At 33.4% G+C, this 20,000-nt stretch overlaps 1 protein-coding gene across 3 annotated transcripts in view; it reads left to right on the plus strand.

Moving 5' to 3' along the window:
* The window catches only part of LOC122637624 (protein madd-4), a 186,726-nt gene that overhangs the window by 97,530 nt on the left and 69,196 nt on the right, over window positions 1–20,000 (plus strand). For all 3 annotated transcript variants that reach the window (XM_043829871.1, XM_043829874.1, XM_043829872.1), the window contains exon 2: window positions 15,175–15,294. In XM_043829871.1, the coding sequence (XP_043685806.1) occupies window positions 15,175–15,294 (120 nt within the window). The remainder of the gene's footprint in view (window positions 1–15,174; window positions 15,295–20,000) is intronic.

The raw sequence follows: 20,000 nt of genomic DNA on the forward strand, positions 1-20,000 counted from the left end.
TTAAGTGATCTTTTTTCAAACGATCTCTCTTCTTGTTTTTCTTTTGTACACTTTTCATTTACACATTTTTTCTCTTTTTTATATATATATATTTTTTTTTCTTTTTCGCCATTAAAACATCCCCTTTATAAATATCGTAGGTTTCCACGCGTCATCAAAAAAAAAAAAAAAAAAAAAAAAGAAAGAAAAAAAAAACATAAAAAAAAAAGAAATTATCTTCTCCCTGAAAAAGAAATCGTCAAAGTAATGGATCGGTTGAGTCGCATCGGCTCGTCGGATTTTTAATAAAAGATTAAAAGAAGAAAAAGAAAGGAAGGAAAAAAAGATCAAATGGAAGATAAGGGTAGAAAAGAAAAGGAAGAAGAACCGAACGTAAAACGTCCGTTAAATGCATATCGATATATGGATGGTAATCGAAGTAGTAGACCCTTTGTGAAGTACGGAAGGGAAATTTTTCATATTTGAACGAGAAGAGAAGAGTCGGAGAGCGTGTGCCGATCAAACGTCAAAAGTCCCTACGGAGTTGGTACGGTGGTTCAATAGTCAGAAACGATGCGCATTGGTAAATCAATAAACTCGATGTTTATGCCATGCCAAGCGCCGTAACAAAATTGACGTGTCGATCAATTAATAAAGTTTGAATGCAAACAACCCTCTGCTTCGCGATATCGCGCGTTACGTCCTATTTCCTCGTCCTCCCTCCACCCCCATAATATCGCGTCATAGTAGTAGAGCGAACGCGATCGATGTGCCAGCTTGACGAAATATTTAATAAATAAAAATTTTTTAAATAAAAAAATATTTATCGGCGTATTAATAAAAAAATATTTTTCACGATAATGTCAACGTTTCGCGCGTTTCGTTCGTCATTTTTAACAACGATTGTTAATGTCTGCTTTTTCTTTTTTTCCTTCTTCTTTTCTTTTCTTTTCTTTTCTCTCCTTCTCCCTTTCCTCTTTCACTTTATTTTGTTCCATTATGTTTTTTCGTTTTTTTTTTTTTTTTTTTTTTTTTTAAATCATTAATCTCGTATTTATTTTTCTTTCCTTTTTCAATTTATACGAATGCATAATAAAACCGGATTATTATGTTGTTCATTGAACGTGATACGTGCGACGAAATTTAAATTGGATAATGCAAGCATATCGAACGCATTAAGTACATATATGCGGTGGAAATAGAGCCTCGATGAACACCTTGCAATATGTAACCATGCGTTCACTGGCCAATAAATTGATGAACACCTCTGGGTGTTTACGATAGAACGAGAATCGTAGATAGATGTCAATAAGCGAAAGTACATATTGCAAATTGAACTCCTATATTGATTGTGTATTCCTCCCTTCTACCATTTAGATTTTTAATAAACAAATCATTTGTATATCCATTAAATCTCGATCACGTGTAATATTTTCTTTCTTTTTTTTTTTTATCTTTTTTCTTTTTCGTTATTAAAGTATCGATTTATAATAGAAAAAAAAGAAATAGAAAATAGAAGTTGTTCTTTGGATATAAATAAAAAATAAAATTTACTTAAGCCATTTATAAGGATAGCTTCGAAATTATCGAAAGAGATTGCGTAGAAAATCGCGGACGAGCTAAAAGAGGAGACCGAGATGAGAGGAGGAAAGAAAAAAAAAAGAGAGGGAGAGAGAGAGAGAGAGAGAGAGAGAGAGAGAGAGAGAAGGAAAAAGAATGAACGAAGAAGAACAGGTCGAGCGAGAGGTTGTAAAATCTTTTTCGACGGTCAAGTAGTCATTGTCACGTACAATGGAGTACGAGTTACGACGAAGCCGGGAAAGATCCGTCGAATTTATAGTGGAACCGTGACGGAGACTTTAACGATGACACTCCGATAGACGGGGTCGACTAGAAAAAGAAAACTCACGTTTTTTCTTTTTCTTTCTTTCTTTCTTTTTCTCTCTCTCTCTCTCTCTCTCTCTCTCTCTCTCTCTCTCTCTCTTTCTCATTTTCTCTTTTTCTCTTTTTTGCTCGTGCTCTCTATAACTTTTTCATTTTGTTTTATTTTATTCTGTTCTATTTTATTTTGTTTTACCTTATTTTGCTCTGTTTCGTTTTATTTATTTATTTATTTTCTTTTTGGTTCTTTTCTCTTTAATTTTTTTCCCTTTTTTTTTTTCCCTCTCCCTCCCCCCCCCCGCCCCCTCAAGAAAGACGCTCGCAATTTTGTGATATTTTTTCAGCGATGATGGAATTATAAAAAATGTTATTTAAATTGAAGAAGGCGACAAGTAGAGAGAGATTTAATATATTTCACAGATTTCTTTCTGTCGGGGACTTTGCGAGAAAATCCAATTAGGTATCTACTTACTTACTTACTTGATCTCGAAAAATTAACTCAGACGAGATAAACGGTTATACACACACACACGCGCATACACACACACACACAAAGAAAGAATAACAAAAAAAAAGAAATGAAAGATAATAAAAAAAGAAATCAAGAAAAAAGAAAATAAAGATTTGAATCATTTTTCTTTCCTTCTTCTTCTACTTTTTCTTCTTCCATTTCTTTTTATATTTCTTGTGATTTTATTTTTTCCTTTTAAATAAGAAATATTATTTATCTTTTAATCTATAGCAAGGATTTTTCACGTTCATCCTCTCCAAGTTTCTATATTAAATGCAAAGCTTGAACTTTACGATAACCAGGCAGAAAATTACTCGATATTTCCGACGAACGTGCGAGCATCCAAGGTAACTTTCTTTATGGAACGTGTTATTTCATTCTAGGTATTGCTTTCCTATAACTTTTCTGGGATAACAGAATAACGAGGTTGTGCCACCGAGATACGCTTTGAAAAGCTTTGCAAGAGTAAATTTTCTCTTCGACTTTTCTCTCTCTATCCTCTTTCTATCATTCTCTCTCTCTCTCTCTCTCTCTCTCTCTCTCTCTCTCTCTCTCTCTCTCTCTCTCTCTCTTTAGTTATTTCATATTGTCGATGCAACACATATTTCTACGCATTAGTTTAATAACAAGTAACTATAATCATCGTATCGAACGTTAATAAAATTTTGTAAATACACAAAATAATAAGATATTGCATTTTCTTTCGCTAGCCTAATCTTTATATAAAAAAGAAACAAAGAAAAAAAAAAAAATAACAATAATTCCTAATAACGAAACGATAGGATATTTCGTAATAAAGATACAAAACAAAGAAGACACACGTATAATTTACGATCTCGTATTCTCACAATCATCAACTCGATCGAGTGACTTTTATTATTTCGTTAGATTTCCTTTTCAAATAATCCACGAATATTTCATTCGAACTTAATCTCCAATATCTTAATACTCGACGAATCTTCTTCGATTACGTTCAAACGATTGCTGATCGTGCAGAAGAAAAAAAGAAAAGAGAAGAGAAGAGAGAAAGAGAAAGAGAGAGAGAGAGAGAGAGAGAGAGAGAGAGAGAGAAACAAGGACAAAAAAAAGAAGATGGAAAGAGATGGATAGAGAGACAAGTGGAAAGAGAGAGAAAGAGAGAGAAAGAGAGAGATTCGATAGCACATGTAATTGAACGAGGAACGAAATCGTTGCCGAAAGAATAGAGAGTATTAGGAATTGAACGAAAAAGAGAAAGATATAGACACATACACTTTCGTGTCAGCATACATATACACACACACACACACACACATACACACACACACATATTTCTTTGAAAATGTGTATAGAAAAGAAGAGAGAGAGAGAGAGAGAGAGAGAGAGAGAGAGAGAGAGAGAGAGAGAGAGAGAGAAAGAGTTAGGTAAGGAAAACGAGAGAGGCCTAATAATCCGAATAGACGAATAGTCGAGAAAAGATATAAGCTATAGTAGATTCTTCGTTTCCAGGCACACTAGGCACCACACTATCATAGGTTAGAATCGGAAAGCAATTTGAAAGCAATACCGCGCTCATCACTTGGCCTTATCTGATCAGAAGTCCGAACAAAACGTTCGTTCGAATTCGGGCTTGTTCGTTCGTTCGTTCGTTCGTTCGTTCGTTCATTCGTTCGTAGTAGAGAAAATGAAACCTCTCCTTCGGTCGACGACTCGAAGCACATTGCTCTTATAGCCCTCTCTCTGTCTCTCTCTCTCTCTCTCTCTCTCTCTGTCTCTGTCTCTCTTTCTCTTTTTTAATCTTTCTCTTTTTCTCGATATTTAAATTAGTTTCGATCTCCTGTCTTCGAGTACTCGTTTAAGAAAAAGTTCTAAAACAAAAGTCGGGGTCAAAGTTCGTTCGTAGAATTTTTATTAATTGTAATCGATCTTTTTACGCATCTCGTTCGTATTGTTGTATAGGGTGTGTTTTGATCTGTTCTTTATTTCTTTTTTCTTCTTCTTTGCTTTCTTTCTTTCTTTTTTTTTTTTTCTTTTTTTTTTTTTTATGGGGGAATCGATAGTGTTCATTAGCGATCGTAACGTTTCTCTCTTCCTTTTTTCTCTACTTCTTCCTTTTTTTCTTTCTTTCTTTTTTTTTTTTTTTTTTGTTTTTTTTGTTTTTTTGTTTGTGTGAAGTAAATTTATATAGACAATTATTATACAACGAGTATAATAAAAATTGTACAAGAATTCTCGTCGAGGATAAATCTCGATCATACAAGCTTCTTATGGGAAAATGTTCAATAACGGAAATAAATTTTACAACGTGGGAACGTTTCTTTTTGTTGTCCTATAAAAATTATAGCACTTTATACACGATACAAGAAGATATCATTTAACGATGAAAATAAATTTTTAATACATACGCGTGTTGTGTATGTTTCTCCGTTTGTTTTCTATCTCTCTCTCTCTCTCTCTCTCTCTCTCTCTCTCTCCCTCTCTAATGGAATCACTTAAATCCTCGTAATAAAGCTTGTCGTCTTCCGTGTAAAGGAAGTTTAAAGGGAAAAAAAGATAAAAGAAAAAAAAAAGAAAAAAAAAAAAAACGCGTTCGTAGGAATTGATCGTTTCTCTACGTCGGTGTTCCGCTTTAGCGGACGGCACGCGGCTGCTTTGGAGGAGAAACACTTGGACCCCCCGGTGTTCCTAGAGAAAAGTGACAAACGAGGAGGTTTATAAATTCTGGTCCAGCTTAAAGGCACGTTTCTTCGTCTACCACGCCCTCCTTTTACCTTCTCGAAACATCCCCCCGTTTTACTCGTAAGAATAAAACGATAGAAAAAGAAAAAGAACAAGAAAAGGATATAACGTTAGACTAAGAAAGAGAGAAGTAGAAAAACGAAAAGAAAGAGAAGATAGAATGGTGGGAGAAGAAGAAGAAGAAGAAGAAGGAAAAAGAGGAAAACAGTGAGTGTCTCGTGCGAAGAGGGAAGGTACACCGACCTCACACTGAGAAAACCTCCAATAAATTCGAGATTCGAGCGAGATTCGAGCTTCCATGTCGTTCGAGAGAGAAAAAGAGAGTAAGAGAGAAGGAGAGAGAGAGAGAGAGAGAGAGAGACTAATTGGACGGCGACACACTCGTTCCAAGTAAATGTGGAAGTAAAAGGAGTGGTGGAAAACGCGTCGGTGGAAAATTTACGACTAAGGCATCCGACCTTACTACCTTCTTCTTTCCGAATTTCCTTAATTTATGATGCTTTTGAATTCATGCTGCTTCCCCTGTTAAACCACAAAAATCCTCTCATTGTATCCTATCATTATCGTACTCTTTTCAACCTACTTGATTTCTTTCTCTTTCTCTCCCTATCTTTCTTCTCTTTTTTTTTCTTTCTGTCTCACTCTCTCTCTCTCTCTCTCTCTCTCTCTCTCTCTCTCTCTCTCGCTCTCTTGAATTTTACTTACATATTTTTGTTGAAATTTTATTTTCTACTTTTTTTTTTTCCCCCTTTTCTCTTTCTTTTCTTTCTTTCTCTCTCGTAATCGGATACTCCTTCATTTAACGCGTAGATCGAATTCGGGTTACAGTTATTTCCTAATGCTTGACTTTCCATGTTTGACTTTTCATCGTAGGTGTATCAAGTAAAATCTTACGGCGACACGATTCTAATCGTCGATGTTTTCTCGTTGAACCACGTCGTAAATTGACTTACACGTTTTACGAAGATAATGGTGAACTTTCGTTGAAAGGCAAAAAAAGAAAAAGAAAATGGAAGAGAAAAAGAACGAAGAGATCGAATACGTACAAGTAGAAAATTAATTTCGTTCGGACAGAGATCCACTGTCCGATTGTTTTATTACAACGATCTTCTTTTTTTTCTTTTTTTTTTTTTTTTTTTTTTTTTTAATAACGATTCAAGTTCAGTAACCTCGATCTAACGAAGAAATTTATTTGTCGTTGAGTTTAACGGACCAATATGGCCGCCAATATGGACGGTGAAGGTTCCAAAGCGGCCTAAGCCGACGGGAAGTTTGACAGTGAACAGACAGCGATCCTCGACGGTACATTATTCAAATCGTGAGTCGGTTTGTCTATCTGGAAAATTGGGGAGCTTCTCTAATTGGACCGTTTTGGGGTAGCAGGCGATAGGGGTGGATGAAGGGTGATTAAACGACGTAGGGTGATAGCATGGATAGCTCAGATGTGATTAAGGACATATTCGAACGTCTTCCCCAGCTGCTCCTTCTAATGTCACCTTTTAATCGATTAATTCGAGATTTACGAGATACGAGATTTGAAAAGTTATACTTTGCGAATTTAGAAAGGATATGGTTATTTAATATCTGATCTTTTACCAATTAAACGATTGACAACATTCGGATGATCGTAAAAAATTATATCTTTTTATAGAAAGCAACAAGGGAGAAAGAGATATAGGACTATTAATCGATGAGCTTATTTTATCGATTAATAACAAATATCTTAGAGATCTTAAGAAAGATCTCTTCAAGTGGAAAATTCATAATTACGAATTAAGAGGAAAAGAAAGAAGAGAGAGAATTATTATTTTTCAATATCTCATCTTTTATCAATCGGACTATATAAAGTTTGAATGATTGTAAGCATTTTGTCTTGTGTACAGCGAAAGAGAGAGAGAGAGAGAGAGAGAAAGAGAGAAAGAGAAAGATAGAGAGCTATTAATCGATAAGCTAAAATTTGAAAAGGAAAAATTCGAAACTTGTTAATCGAAGAGAACGAATATAACTTTCTAATGTTCGATATTTCATCTACGAAAGGATAAAATTCGAAAAAATCGTAAAAAATCTTTGCTTCTCGAAAATACAAGTCGGAGAAAGAAAGAAAGGAAGAGAGAGAGAGAGAGAGAGAGAGAAGAGAGAGAAAGAGAAATTAAGATTTTCGAATTGGAAAAGATGAAACTTAGGGGATGAAAAAAAAATCGCTTTGTAATATTATTTCATCATTACATTCGTTCCATCTATTTTATCTATCAGATAATAAAATTCAAGCAAGCATAAAAGTCATTGTTTTTTAAACATCGAGATCGAGAGATAGAAAAACAAAAAGAGAGAGAGAGAGAGAGTGTAGGACTATTAAAAAAGGTGTCGGCACAAGAAGGGCAGTTCCCAAAGGGCGGTGCCGTTAAATTTAATGAGAAAAGATAGCCAAGGTGTTTAGGATTATAGATCAACGTGGATAGGCACAGAGGAAGTTAGTCGTGCTTAGGATAGAAAAAAAAATACTTTTTGCCTTGGGAGGTCTGCGATGAAAGAGAAAGAGAGAAAGAGAGAGAGAGAGAGAGGAAGATCTTATCGAGTAACTATTGGGCGGTTACACAGCACGAACAACCATAGGGTGTACCGTTCCTTTTTGGTAGGTGGATTATAAACTTCAACCTATCCCACGCCTACGATCGTCCTCGATCGGAAGAAACTTACTACGGTGGCTACTTTCTTTTCCTTATTTTTTTTTTTTTTTTTTTTTGGAGAAAATTAGGTGAACTTTATTTAGAAAAAAAATATATATATATATATATATATAGATGAGAGAGATAGATGTATACCAATTGATCTATATGACTCTTTCTATAAAAATAAATTTGATAATCAAATAATATCCGATAATTTTCATATTATTCCGATAAGTTTGCATTTTTCAAACGTTCCGTTGAAATATTCTTATAAATGCCGATGAAATATTGTTTAACATTTGATCGGTATTTATAAGAAACCAAAAAACATTTCAATACGTAATATAAATAAACGTCTAAATTACTATATAAGTAGCAAAACCTTGTTATAAGTGCGACCCTTCATTATTTATATCATCACGTCGAACGTTATAATCGATTTTATAGAACATTTATGATTTCATTCATGATAATATTGATCGAATAAATATAAAGGTAATACTTGGCAAATATTTTTATTTCGAAGGGTTATCTCGAAACAACTAAGTACAGTGATGTTCCCCATTAACGTTATTATTCTTTCTTTCTTCTTTTTTGTTTTCCTTGGAGAAAAAATTTAATCGTCTTGCTGAAAGATCATCAGTCGTTGTTATTTCGTTTTGTCCAGTAGAAAAGAACAGTTACTCGTTAGAACGTTTAACGAGGAAAGTTCGTGGAAACATAACTGGAACGAAAATCATTGCATAAGCTCGTGTCTCGTGCGTTCTTGTGTTCGAGAAATCCTTGAATAATGTACCTAACATCTTAAACCGAAGTGTCTTCTCTCAAACTCTCTCTCTCTCTCTCTCTCTCTTTCTCTCTTTCTCTCTTGTTACCAAAGTGAACACCATACTCTTGCAAGAGTATCTTCTTCCTTGTCTCGTATAAAGCACCATGAATGTTACTACGATTTTCGACATTCCCGACCACCGTCACCACCACTATCATTACCACCACCACCATAACCAGTAGCAACACTACCCTCACCCTCAACTTCCTCCTCTCCTTGTCTCTTGATAGTTTAAATTGACATTACGATAGTAATTGACATTAAAAGTTAAACGTGGATGAGAACGATGGAATGACTCAAGGCCATCCTTAAGCACTCGATCGATCGAATTCTCCTTTAAAATTCGATTGACGATCGTCGTTCTATTTTCAATAACGTCCTTGAAACGATGTTCATTTGAAAGTAATCAAAGGGATGGGTATAGAAAAGTTCTTGTAACAATTTCTATCTTTTTAATTATTTGGAAAAATGAAAAAAGGAAAAAAAGGACAGTCCGATTAATGATCGCGTACATTCGTCAATCTACTTTTATAATTAATTAATTTTCTAGTAAAAAAAAAAAAAAAATTATGTAAACCCAACAACGATTGAATACAATGATCAATTCATAGAATGAAATATTTAATAATTATTTAAGTAACGATTGCTATTAAAAACGAAACGATTTAATATGCGGATTAAACAAACTAATATAATTTATCACAAATATCTGAAAGACAAAGAGACACTTCTTTAACTCCCTTCTCTCACCATAACCACCCTTCTATCACCATCCACTTCATCGGCCAAGCGTCGATCGTACAAACAATAGACAAACCCTCGAACTATAGTTCGCTGCGACTGCTGAGGCTGTGAAGATCGTCGAGCTATCGAGCCTACCTAACAGCACCCCTAAGAAGAGAGGGTTGAACTTGATATATCTAACCAAAGAACGTATGGTTTTCATAAATTGATTTCTTCTTCGATCATTCAAGCAACCTAACCTAACCTAACCTAACCTAACCTAACCTAACCAACCCAACCTCTAACCCAAGCCAACCTAACCTAACGCCTTCGACCTCTTGGTCCTCTATTCCTCTTTTTTAACCAAAGTCGAAAGCAAAATGGTGGAAAAAGAAGAAGAAGAAGAAGAAGAAGAAGGTTCACGAAAATGAAAAGAATAAAAATATTCCTCTTTCTCCATAGATTCCATGGAATTTTTCACCAAATTCCAATAAAATCTCTCCCATAACTTTCCTTTACGTTAGATTTTCTTCGTTCGTTCGTTCAATGATATCGACAACTTTCTCATTGCTCCTCTATCTTCTTTCGGGGAATCCAAGTGGAAGATCGAGAGTTACAAAAAGAAAGTAAAAAATAAGAATAAAAAAATGAAGAGATAAAAACCATATAGGAAATGATATAACCTACGAAAGAAAAAGAGAAAAAAGAAAAAGAAGAAAAGAAAAGAGAGAAAGGAAAGAAAAGTCGAATAGTCAAAAATTCATACGTCGATGTTAACAATGTTCCATGTTCCCACGGTTTATTACATTCGTTTCTTATCCCATAGACAAAGGATATAACGGATGATTCACAAAAAGGTATTAGAAGATTTTGAAAGTTCTAATCTGACAACACGAAGCACCTTTTACTACGATTTCTCGAACGTTGTTATTCATTCACCGATGCATATTCTTAAAATCAATCCTATCTTCTCTTTCTCTATCTCTCTTATACATACGATTCAAACACGCAATTTCGGTTAAGAAAATTAATTTTATTCACACCATGGCGCAAAGTACAATCCCATGTTTTCCCATAGAGACGCTCCAGGCGGCTACCTCTTTCTTTTTCTTCTTCCTTCATCATCTTCTTTTTTTTTTTCTTCTTTCTTTTTTCTCTCCCTTTTTTTTTTTTATTCTTCTTGCTTTTTCTTTTTTTCTTTTCTATTTTACAAGCCGCGACCCTGAGGTCGTTGTTGTTTGCTTAACACTTTCTATCTCTTTTTTTTTCTTATCTCTCTCTCTCTCTCTCTCTCTCTCTCTCTTTTTCTCACACTTTATACTCGACCAACAGGAATATCTCTTTCTTTTTTTTTTTCCTCGGTTAACCCCGACTAACCAAAAAACCTAATCAACATCCAATTCTTCTTCGTCTTCGATAAGAGGAACTTGATTGACGAGATAAATGGAAATACGTGAATGTATCCTCTCAACAAGCGAAGAGGAAGACTCGAATTCGAACACGATATGTCCATTTAAATCCAGGACACGGAAGCAAAATTTTTTTGAGTCGTTGTTTCTCTCTCTCTCTCTCTCTCTCTCTCTCTCTTTCTCTTTCTCTTTATCTGTCTCTATCTGTATCTCTCGTTTTCTCTTGTTCTCTCTCTCTCTCTCTCTCTCTCTCTCTCTCTCTCTCTCTCTCTCTCTTTCTATCGTCGACGATGCTTCGTTGTCACACTGGCTCCTCGGTACTTACGCGCTCGTGAATACACCGACTTAATTTAATTACGTTTCCAAATGTTTCCCTATTATCCCAACACGTTGCAAACCATTTAACTTCGGCAAAGTTTTAATTTCGCCGCCACGTGCGACAATGACTACCGATCGATTTTTGATTCGATTGGATTTTATTTTATTTTACTACAGTTTATTTTAATTTATTTATTTTTGTCTTCTTCTTTTTTCTTTTTCTTTCTTTTTTTTTTTTTTTTTGGTACTTTTTGTTTTTATTTCTTTCCGCCGAATAATCGAATCAATTTAAATTGCGTTTTTCTGTTTGGATATTGAAATTCTCTTTAGTTTTAATTTGTCTTTCTTTTTTCTTTTTTTTTTTTTTAATTTTTCTTTTTGTCTTTTTTTCTCTTCGTATCTCTTCGTTTTCTTCTCTTTCCGTCTCCTTTTTCCTCTTCTTAATGTTTGAACTGTTAAATTAGATTACCGGTAATTATTTATTGGAGTATCTTTAATGCTTCTTGAAATTATCTATTTTATCGTAAAATTGTGTAAATTATAGATGATGCAACGGATAATAACAAAGAATAAATAAATAAATAAATAAACGAGTCGGTTGTTCTAGTATTTATAATTTACAAAGTTAGAAATTCTATAATTTCAAAAATAATTTCTATAATTAAAAAATTCTATATTTAAAAAAAATGTTATTCTATAATTTAAAAAAAAAAAATATATATATATATACATATAAAAATTTATTTTTATATCAAACGTTTCGTTCATTTAATTTACAAATTACTGCCTCGTTTGTCGTCACGAGGAAAGAAAAAAAGTGAAAAGCAAAAAAGAGGAAGAAAGTGAGAATTCTGTTGTACTTTTTGTTTTTTTTCTTTTTCTTTTTTTTTTTTTTTCTTTTCGACAAAGGTACACGATAGTACACGAGTCGAGTCATGTTCGACTTAATTACTGGAATTAATGCGAACCGTTGGTGTTAATCCGTGTGCGGCACGCGAGCCAATCAAAGAGCTCAGATAAGAATGAAACGTTATCGAAACTGGACGGCTCGTTAGTCGTTCATGCGTTCGAGATATAAATTACATAGGTTAATCCAAATACGTTTGGATAATGCTTGATAATAGCTTTTTTTTTCTTCGATAGGAAATCACAAAGATATCCAGAAACATTCGCTATTCTATCTTTGTTTTAATACATTCGTGTCAAAAAAAAAAAAAAAAAAATAAAATAAAATAAAATAAAAGAAGGAAAAAAATAATATACGAAAGTAAGCACACAAATAATCGTAATTATTAAATAATTATATGTACGTATATATTAAATCTATTTCGATTAAATTCTTCAAAAGAATTTTTTTTTTTTTTTCTTTTAAGAAAAAAGCATGTATTACCGGTCCGATCATCCGGTTAAATATAATTATCCGCTATCTTAATCATGACGATTACCTAACAAGCCACTTTACTCTCGATCACTATAATTTTCTCCGAAGCAAAAAAAAAAAAGAAAAAGAAAAAAATGACAAGAAAAAAAAAAAAAAGAAAAGATCGAAGAGAAGAAACGTGGCTCTCGAAGTCCTCTCGTATAAAATCTTTTCCATTGGCAAGTTGGATCTATGATTTAATCTACGAGACAGCGACCAACGTATAATCAATTTCTAACGATAAATAACTCTCTCTCAAACCTTTTCAATAAGTAATATCCTCCTGCTACGTAAAGCTATAATCATTCTTTAGATCGACCAATATTCATTTTTCTTGGATCTTGTAAAAAAAAAAAAAAAAAAAAAAAAAAGAAAGAAACTTTTCCATCACAATATCGTCACTTACGTCGATCTTCGAATATCATTGATACTTATTACATATATAATATCAAACTCGTTAGAAACTTGAATGAGAATGATTCATCGTATGTTGTGAAATTTAACAACCAATTAAAATTAACCAATTATAAGCTTATACGAAAGTTACATAGATACTTTCTATATATTTATGCATATCCTTGTGTACACATACGCAAACATACATACACACTTACATACACACATATATATATATATATAAATATATATACGTACATATTCATATCACATATGTAACTAAATAGTTACATACTTTACTCCTCTCTAATCCCGATCCTATACAAGTTCATTTTCTAGATGCCCGAGGCGTCGAGCGTTAACCTTTAATTACAGGCCGGGCCGACCGTCTAAATTTATCGCTAATAACGTTGCAACGGACAGAGTTAAGCTCCATCAACCGAACGGTCTTTATGAGAAGCCGTATTATAGAATGGAACGGAACGGGATGGAATGGAACAGAACTGAACTGAACCAAACTGAATTGATCACGTTCGAATATATATCCGGAATTATTTTCAAGATTTTATTTTATGAAAAAAAAAAAAAAAAAAAAAAAAAAAAAAGCCTATAGGAAAAACGTTTGACGTTAAAATGAAACTTTTTTGTCGTTCAACAACCCGTATACCTTGTTTTAAAAACCTTTAACGTACAACATTTATGAAAAATTTCGAAAAAATATCTAGGAATTTTTTTTTCTTCTCTCTCTCTCTCTCTCTCTCTCTCTCTCTCTCTTTTTTTTACTGCTTTTACAAACTATTTTTTATTTTTTTATTTTTTTCTTATTTTTTTGTCAACGTTCAAAAATATACATACATACATACATACATACATACATACATACATACATACATACATACATACTTACGTATCATTTTAACGTATAAAAAGAGTTTGAACAATTTCAGCTATGACAATGACGAGGAGAACGGTGTGATTAGTGGGTTTGAAATTTTTCAGAACGAGTTTTGCTGAAAGTATGCTGACGTATTATTACCACTACTACTATCAACTACTATTACTAATACTATTTATATAACTAATACTACTACCACTACTACTACTACTACTAGTAGTACTACTACTAATACTAATACTGATACTGTTCCGTAGAGCTTGTTATAAAAGTTCTCTCTTGTACGTTAATACCGGAAAATAGATATCCGTTTTCGACTCGAAGCTAGGTCACAATTAAATTTTGCCTCCTCTCTTTTCTCTTTTTTCTCTTTCCTCCCTCTCTCTCTCTCTCTCTCTCTCTCTCTCTCTCTTTATCTATCTATCTATCTCTTTGTCTCTCTTTTTCTTTAATCCTTTTCTAAGCGATCGCGTGCAACCACAAGTTGGACATAGTTGGAAATATTCCACGAAGTGAATCCTCCAAAAGGAAATAAAATGTTTTTTTAAAAGGTGTCGGTATCTGTGTCTCTAACAAACGCGTGACTTTTTCGAAGAGAAAGAGAGAGAGAGAGAGAGAGAGAGAGAGAGAGAGAGAGAGAGAGAGAGAGATTCGTAAAACTGAGAACATACTCAACTACGATATATCGAGGATACTTTATCGCTCGAATATGTCACGTTTCCGACCAGAATCAACCATTATTTTTCTGCACTCGATCATAACGTGGCCAGTAAGTCGACTTCTATAAAAAAAAAAAAAAAAAATATGTTCTTACTTTCTTTAACGGCGAGTTATAAGAAGACTTCTTTCTTTACGTTAAACATTGCCGAGAATTTATTATTAATTGAAAATTTATTTACGTAGAGCTAATATATTTACGTACGGTACATTAGAACGACGAAGATCTTGTGGATGATTGTTTCTTTCTTCCATTTTATTTTATTTTATTTTTATTTCTTTTTTTTTTTTCCTTCTTCTTTGTCTTTTCATTTATATATTTAATCGTTTTGTTTTGTTTTCTTCTTTTCAATTTATTTATTGTTGATAAAAAATTAAATATAATTTATGATCCTTTTGCATTAATACACGCGTGAAAATATCGAATAGTTCTTATAATCTGTCTTTAAATTTACATTTTCTTTTTTTTTTTTTTTTTTTTTTTTTCTTATTCTTTTTTCTATTTTCTTGTTTCTTTCTTTTTTCGATCGTTAACGAAATGTATATCGATCGTAATTATTGACACAATAGGTTTTTAACAATTTAGATCTCTCTCTCTCTCTCTCTCTCTCTCTCCCTCTTATCTCATATTTCTAATGAAATTATTAACACGTTACATTTATTTTAATACACCGACATATCGTTCATCTTTATTATCTTTTTCTTACAGATATGTCTTTTGGGAGTAGCAGTAAGCGACAACAGTACGATCGACGATCATTCAGCGATCGAAGATGTATCAGAGATCGCGAACGTCGCCAACAATCTCGACATAGATAACATCGATCAGGTAAGAATTCTAATTTTTTTTTTTCGAGCGTGTCGCCTCGCGCGAGAAATAAAAAGAAAAGGAAAGAAAAGAGAGAAGAATAAAAAGAAAAAAAGGAAAGAGAGAAAGAAAGAAAAAAGGAGAAAGGAGAAAGAGAGAGAACGAAAAAGGAAGGAAAAATAGCTTTTGACCGAGCGAGCTCTTCGGGGTTGGCGAGTTTACAAGACGAATTGCGAGTCTCACTGAATTTACAAGTGTCAGCTGCACGACAGAAAGTGAGAGAGAGAGAGAGAGAGAGAGAGAGAGAGAGAGAGAGAGTGCATGGTAGTTTTCGCGTGTTTCTATGCAACAAACACGAATTTTACAAGTGGGTAAAAGAAAGGAGTGTCGAACCGCTAGAGGAAAAATAAACACCCTTATTCATGGTAGTCGGACCGAAACGGGTCGCCAGAAATCGTTATACCGAAAGAAAGGAGAAACCAAGAGAGAGAGAGAGAGAGAGAGAGAGAGAGAGAGAGAGAGAGAGAGAGAGAGAAAATAAAATAAAGGAAGAAAGAAAAAAAAAGAAGGAAAAGAAAAAGTGAAATAAGAAGGACAAAGTGTGAAGAAGGAATGTAAAACATGAAGTGGATGAAGGAGAAGAAGAAAACAAACCTAACAGAAGAATATAAATAAATAAATAAATAATAAAATAAATAAATAAATAAATAAATAAATAAATGAATGAGGAGAAACGAGGAGGACTGTTAAAAAAAAAAAAAAAATAGAGAAAAAAATGGAAGAAAGAAAGAAAGAGAGAAAAAATAAAAGAGAGAATAGGGAGTTGGCAGCAGTCGTCAAGTTTGTCGCGAAACGAGAGCTTTTATTTTTCCGCTGGCTTAACACCAGTTTTACCAAGTCTTTTTCGACACACCGAGATCTCTCGACTTCCTTCTTCTTCTTCTTCTTCTTCTTCTTCTTCTTCTTCTTTTTCTTATTTTTACTCTTCGTTTTCTTCCTATTTTTCTACGTTCTCCCTGTCTTTATTTTTTTTTGTTTGTTTCTATTTTGCTTTTTTTTTTCTTCTCTCTTTTGATTTCGTTTCTTTTACCTTCGATACAGGTAATCCAGAGAAAGGATTTAAACGTTTGACTACAACACTTACGTTACTAACATTCAAACACTCCACTACTACTAGTTTGAATCCAATTAATTCTTGAGTGGCGTATTTTAACTTTTGTTTTCATTCTTTTCTATTTTCTAAACTATCCTACTATATATGTGTGTGTGTGTGTCTGTGTGTGTGTCTGTGTGTGTGTATATATATGTGTATGTGTGCATGTATAATAAGTGTCGTATAAATACCTTCTTTAATTCCATTTAAAACGTTTTAACGAAATTTCGTTTCTAATTTCATTTCGTCGTCGTCGTCGTTATCGTTATAGTCGTTATAACGATACTACGTAATAGATTAGTATATCTTAAAAGAGAAAATATAAAACATTTTATCTTCGAAATCATTTCTAATACATAGATATAATATCATATAAATATACTCAACATTTTATTCACACACACACACACACACACACATATATATATAATATTTTTTTTATATAGAAATTCAAAAAAAAAAAAATAAATAAATATATACGATTGCAAAGTAGTACCCAAGTGCATTCTTTTTCTTTTTGTTTTTAATCGAGCATTTGAATTTTTATACGCAGGTAAACGTCTACGTATATCTATCCAAGTATACACATATACAATATTTCTTTTATATAAAAATCTAAAAAAAAAAAAAAGAAAAATACAATTGCAAGGTAATATGCGTCTTTTTTTTTTTTTTTTTAATCGAACGTCTGAGCTTTTATACGTAAGTAAACGTGTATGCATCATATAACTGTACGTATACACATACACACAAACACATCTGTTTTAAGACGGTCGTATTGTTTCACCGATTGGGTTTCACGAAACCATAGGACGTGGGTAAGCGTCGTCTCTATTCATGAGTTTTACCATTTTCTCCAAGTTCGTATGGCCAATGAACTCTACTTTTCGTTCACACGTTTGCTAATGGACCCCTTCTCTCTACTTTCCACGAATTTTCATCTTCTCTTCTTTTCTTCTTCCCTCGTATCCCCTTTACTCTCTACTCTCTACTCTCTACCCTCTACCCTCTTACCCTCTATCATCTACCCCACCACGTATTATTATCGGGGTAAGCATTACTTGAAAAATGATCGTTCGTTCGTTTTATCGTTCTTTCGTTCCTTCGTTCTTTCGTTCGTCGAAACTACCGTAACAATGTGTGATAATAATCGCAGAGAGAATCACCATTATGGTTGGGACACAATTTCGTATAATAACGTATAATATTAATGAATATCCTTCGAGTAGTATATGAATATATGTTAGAGAGTTATATATCATTCGTATCCATATAATTCTCATGAAAACGTATTATATTTATTTTGAAGAATCTTCGAAATCGAACGATTGTTCGACGATATGATATCTTTATCTCTCTCTCTCTCTCTCTCTCTCTCTCTCTCTCTCTCTCTCTCTCTTTCTCTCTATCTCTTTTTCTTTCTTTATCTCTCTTTCTCTCTCCTTCTCTTTGGCTCTTCTTCTTTCGTACTTTCGAGACTCGATAGTTTTAGAAAACTGGATCGCCGTGAAACGCGCTTTTACTCTGCGAGAGCGTATGCATCAGTAAACATGAAACTTTAATGCAATACCGTACGTAATCGTACTTCATACCAACATCGAACGTCCATTTGTGAGTGCGAGAGAGAGAGAGAGAGAGAGAGAGAGAGAGAGAGAGAGAGAGAGAGAGATGACGAGGACGACGCGAAGCCGCTCTGATAAAACGTATTTTCCAACTTTCATCGACGACTTTCGCGAGCAAAACGATTTTCTTCCTAAAAATGGATCAACTTGTGCCGCACGCCGAAAATTGTTCACTTAGAGAGAGAGAGAGAGAGAGAGAGAGAGAGAGAGAGAGAGAGAGAGAGAGTTTTTAACAGTGAACTCGTTAAATTTCTAACGACACACTTACTTTCTTTTTTCTCTTCTTTTTTTCTGCTTCTTTTTCTTTCCTTTTCTTTTTTTTTTTCTTTTTTATCGGAACATTTCAAATTTTTTAATATAAGACTCGGACGTGTAACACCGGACCTCATTTTCTACCTTTTTGCTTTTCTTTTTGTTTCTTTTCTTTTTTTTTTTTTCCTCTTTTCTTCGTTCATTTCGCTTAAGAGAAAAATTCAATAGAGAAAAAAAGTCGCGAGTTTCGTTTTACTTAGAATTACTTAAATTCCTCTCTCTCTCTCTCTCTCTCTCTCTCTCTCTCTCTCTCTCTCTCTCTCTCTCTCTCTCTCTCTCTCTCTCTCTGTCTCTCTCTCTCTTTCACTTTCTTTATCTATCCATCTATCTATCTTTTTATTACATTTATCTTTAACCATGTCACATTTTACAAATATACACGAAAGAAAGTTCGTCGATAGAAGAAAGAATGCAAGTTTTCGGAAAAAAGGAAAAGAACATTTCGGAGAGAAGATATCTCATAAAATCGAAATATCTATTTGTCTAGTAGATCTATGTTCTCCCTTTCCATGTTCGTTCAAGAAAATTTCTTTGTCGTTCCACGAGTCGCACGACATTACTACGACCGCGAACTTTCTTCCGTGATCGGGATCCGTAAAAATAGAATAAGAGAAGGAGAAGGAAAGCAAGAAAGAAAGAAAAAAAGCAAGAAAGAAAGAAAGAAAGAAAGAAAAAGAGAAGAAACGAAGAAAGGAGAGAAAAAGAAAGAGATAAAAAACAATTCTCGCGAAGGGAAATTCTCGCGCGTGTATTTACGTAAGAGTCTTGAACGAGAGGGATGGGGAAGTTGAAGAAAATAAAAGAGAGCAAGTAGGTACGTGATTCGATGAACAAAATTGACGATGGTTTTGATTTTCTTCTTATTTGAAAACTTTCATACGTATATCGACTTGAACATATTATTCTTTTCGTAATAATCTAATCGGATATTTTTCTTCCTCGAGACAGAATCGTTTGTCTCCTATTTTGTATTTAATTTCAGTTGGTAGTTCGTTACTTTTTTCGAGAAAAAAAAAAAAAAAAAAAAAAGAAACGAACGAAAAAAAAAAAAAGAGAGAAGAGAAAAGAGAAGGAACGATCGATTTTCTCTTTCCTCGCTCAATTTCAAAAAATTTCGAGACCCTACCTTAACGCGTTTCTTTTTTCGATTCAGACACCTCTCGCACCGGTACCGAACCATAAATCATCGTCACTGCGAAATAAAATTGTGTGTACGTCGTTCGCACACGTTCTCCGTCTTGTAACATTGTTACATCGTATTTATGTACAATAGATATATACGTGCGTTAAACTTTTCACAAAATGCATTCTTATATTCTTTCTCTTCTATCTTTCGAAATGTACGAATAGTTTATATAAGAAAAGACGAGATGATGATGATGATATTATTCTCAAACATTCTGAAACAAGAAAATAGTATTTCGTTGTTAAAAAGTTCTTAATACGTATATATGAAATTTCAATATCCATCTTTCCTCGTGTTAGTTGTTTATTAAAAGTCATTTCAAGAATAATAAGTGTATATATATATATTTTTTTTTATTGAAAAGTAAATTAGCTATTTCGATATAAGACCCATTCTAATTTTCATTTGATCTAATTTAATCAGAACTTTCGTTCTTTTTCTTTTCTTTTCTTTT

This window comes from Vespula pensylvanica, chromosome 2, assembly GCF_014466175.1.
Source record: "Vespula pensylvanica isolate Volc-1 chromosome 2, ASM1446617v1, whole genome shotgun sequence".
In the NCBI taxonomy this organism is placed as follows: Eukaryota; Metazoa; Arthropoda; class Insecta; order Hymenoptera; family Vespidae; genus Vespula; species Vespula pensylvanica.